At 40.7% G+C, this 2,014-nt stretch overlaps 1 protein-coding gene across 1 annotated transcript; it reads left to right on the plus strand.

Annotated features, from left to right (window-relative positions):
- Positions 1 to 259: 259 nt before the first annotated feature.
- Positions 260 to 1,284, plus strand: LOC111999123 (NDR1/HIN1-like protein 10). Its single transcript, XM_024031240.2, has one exon. It carries the CDS (start codon positions 445 to 447, stop codon positions 1,123 to 1,125), a length of 681 nt encoding a protein of 226 aa, XP_023887008.1. The 5' UTR covers positions 260 to 444; the 3' UTR covers positions 1,126 to 1,284.
- Positions 1,285 to 2,014: the final 730 nt, after the last annotated feature.

Raw genomic sequence — 2,014 nt, forward strand, 5'->3', positions numbered from 1 at the left:
ACAGAGAAACAAAGATTAGAAACAAGATGTATTAAAAATAAAAATAAAAATCGTAGAGTCTAAAGGGCGGCGACTAACCTTAGAGAGAAACCTGAGCAATTTATAGCAGTGGAAGAAGATCTTTCTTTATCACCCGTTTCTCTCTCTTGGTCCGATGGACACAAGGCAGGTATTGTGCTCCCTCTCCACCTCCCATCACTCTATCCACTCAGCACTCTCTCTTCAAGTTTTGTTTTGCTTTTGCATTTGCTCACGAATAAAACGCACCATTTTGGCTCACAGTAAAGATAAAACTTGACTGAATCAAAAGTACTGTAGAGAAGGCATTTACACTTTTTATATAGTTAGTAGATATACCATCCCTTCTTTAATTTATATCAAACACTTCAAATCTCTATCACCCTTTCAAAAACTCTCTTTGTGGCCCTCTCTTTCTTTGCTTCCATGCCAGAGAAACAATCCCACTTGAACGGAGCCTACTATGGCCCTTCAATCCCGCCACCCGCCAGAACCTACCACTGCCCTGGCCTCGGCGATGGCTGCGGCTGTGGCTGCCTTATTTGCTTCCTTCTCGAATTCATTGGCACAATTGTTGTCATTGTAGGCGTTGCGATCCTCGACTTCTGGCTCATCTTTAGCCCCAACAGAGTCAACTTTTACGTCACTGACGCTTCTCTTACACAGTTTGACTTCGCCACCAACACCAACACCCTCAACTACAATCTCGCTCTCAACATCAATATCAGAAACCCCAACAAAAAGATTGGCATATACTATGACAACATCGAAGCCAGTGTATTCTTCGAGGACCAGAGGTTTGGTACAGAGTTTCTGACACCGTTTTATCAAGGCCACAAGAATACAACGATTCTCAGTCCTGTGTTCAAAGGGCAACAATTGGTTTTGCTTGGGACTAGTGAGCTTTTGGTGTTCAACTCTGAGAAAAGTATAGGGGTTTATTATATAAAAGTTAGGCTCTATCTCGGGATTAGGTTTAAGTTGGGTAAGGTTAAGACTTGGCGGATTAAGCCTAAGATCAAGTGTGACTTGGTAGTTCCTTTGAGTTCTAATGGAAATTCTGTGGCTGGGACATTTCAAACTACAAAGTGCCGTATCGGTTTCTGATGATTTGAGCCTTTGATTCTACAGATGATTATATGTTTATTGTTTCATTGTATTTTGTTCTGTTTTGTTTTTCTTTTCATGAGTTTTTTTTTTTAATCTTTTCTTTTGTAGTATAAAATTATAAATAAATAAAGAACGAAACTAGTGGTCTTTTCCCAATGTGGATGATGATTGTGAATTGATATTTTAGTGGATTTTTTATGTATTCTGATAAGGGAAATTTTTAATTGAAAAAAATAAAAGTTGGTCTCCCAAGACCCGTCAGCTCTATTATGCATACTGAAGACATTAAGCTGAAGGTAGTAAGCTGAAGACAGTAAGCTGAAGGTAGTAAGCTGAAGGTAGTAAGCTGAAGGGTAAGCTGAAAATAGTAAGCTGAAGGTAGTAAGCTGAAGTGTAAACTGAAGGTAGTAAGCTGAAGGTAGTAAGCTGAAGGTAGTAAGCTGAAGATAGTAAGTTGAAGGTAGTAAGCTGAAGATAGTAAGCTGAAGGCAGTAAGATGAAGGATAAGCTGAAGGCAGTAAGCTGAAGATAATAAAGCTGACGACCTTAACGAGGTCATAGGCAAAGCTGACAACCCTAAAGCTGAAGACCTTAACGAGGTCATAGGCAAAAATGACGACCCTAAAGCTGACGACCCTAAAGCTGACGACCCTAACGAGGTTGTAGGCAAAGCTGACGACCCTAAAGCTGACGACCCTGACGAGGCAGTAGGCGAAGCTAACGACCCTAATGAGGGAGTAGGCAAAGCTGACGGCTCTAAAGCTGACGGCTCCAATGTATTCTTGACTTGATCACCACGCATGAATGATAAAAAGATGACTTGCTTTCCACGTTCAATATTAGAGTCCTATAAGGAAAGGATTCCGCAATCTACGCTCATAAGGAT

This window comes from Quercus suber, unplaced genomic scaffold (assembly GCF_002906115.3).
Source record: "Quercus suber isolate HL8 unplaced genomic scaffold, Cork oak 2.0 scaffold_587, whole genome shotgun sequence".
Taxonomy (NCBI): Eukaryota; Viridiplantae; Streptophyta; class Magnoliopsida; order Fagales; family Fagaceae; genus Quercus; species Quercus suber.

Bases quoted from the DNA above. Each gene is read 5' to 3' on its own strand.
- LOC111999123 (XM_024031240.2), top strand. From the start codon at position 445: ATGCCAGAGAAACAATCCCACTTGAACGGAGCCTACTATGGCCCTTCA.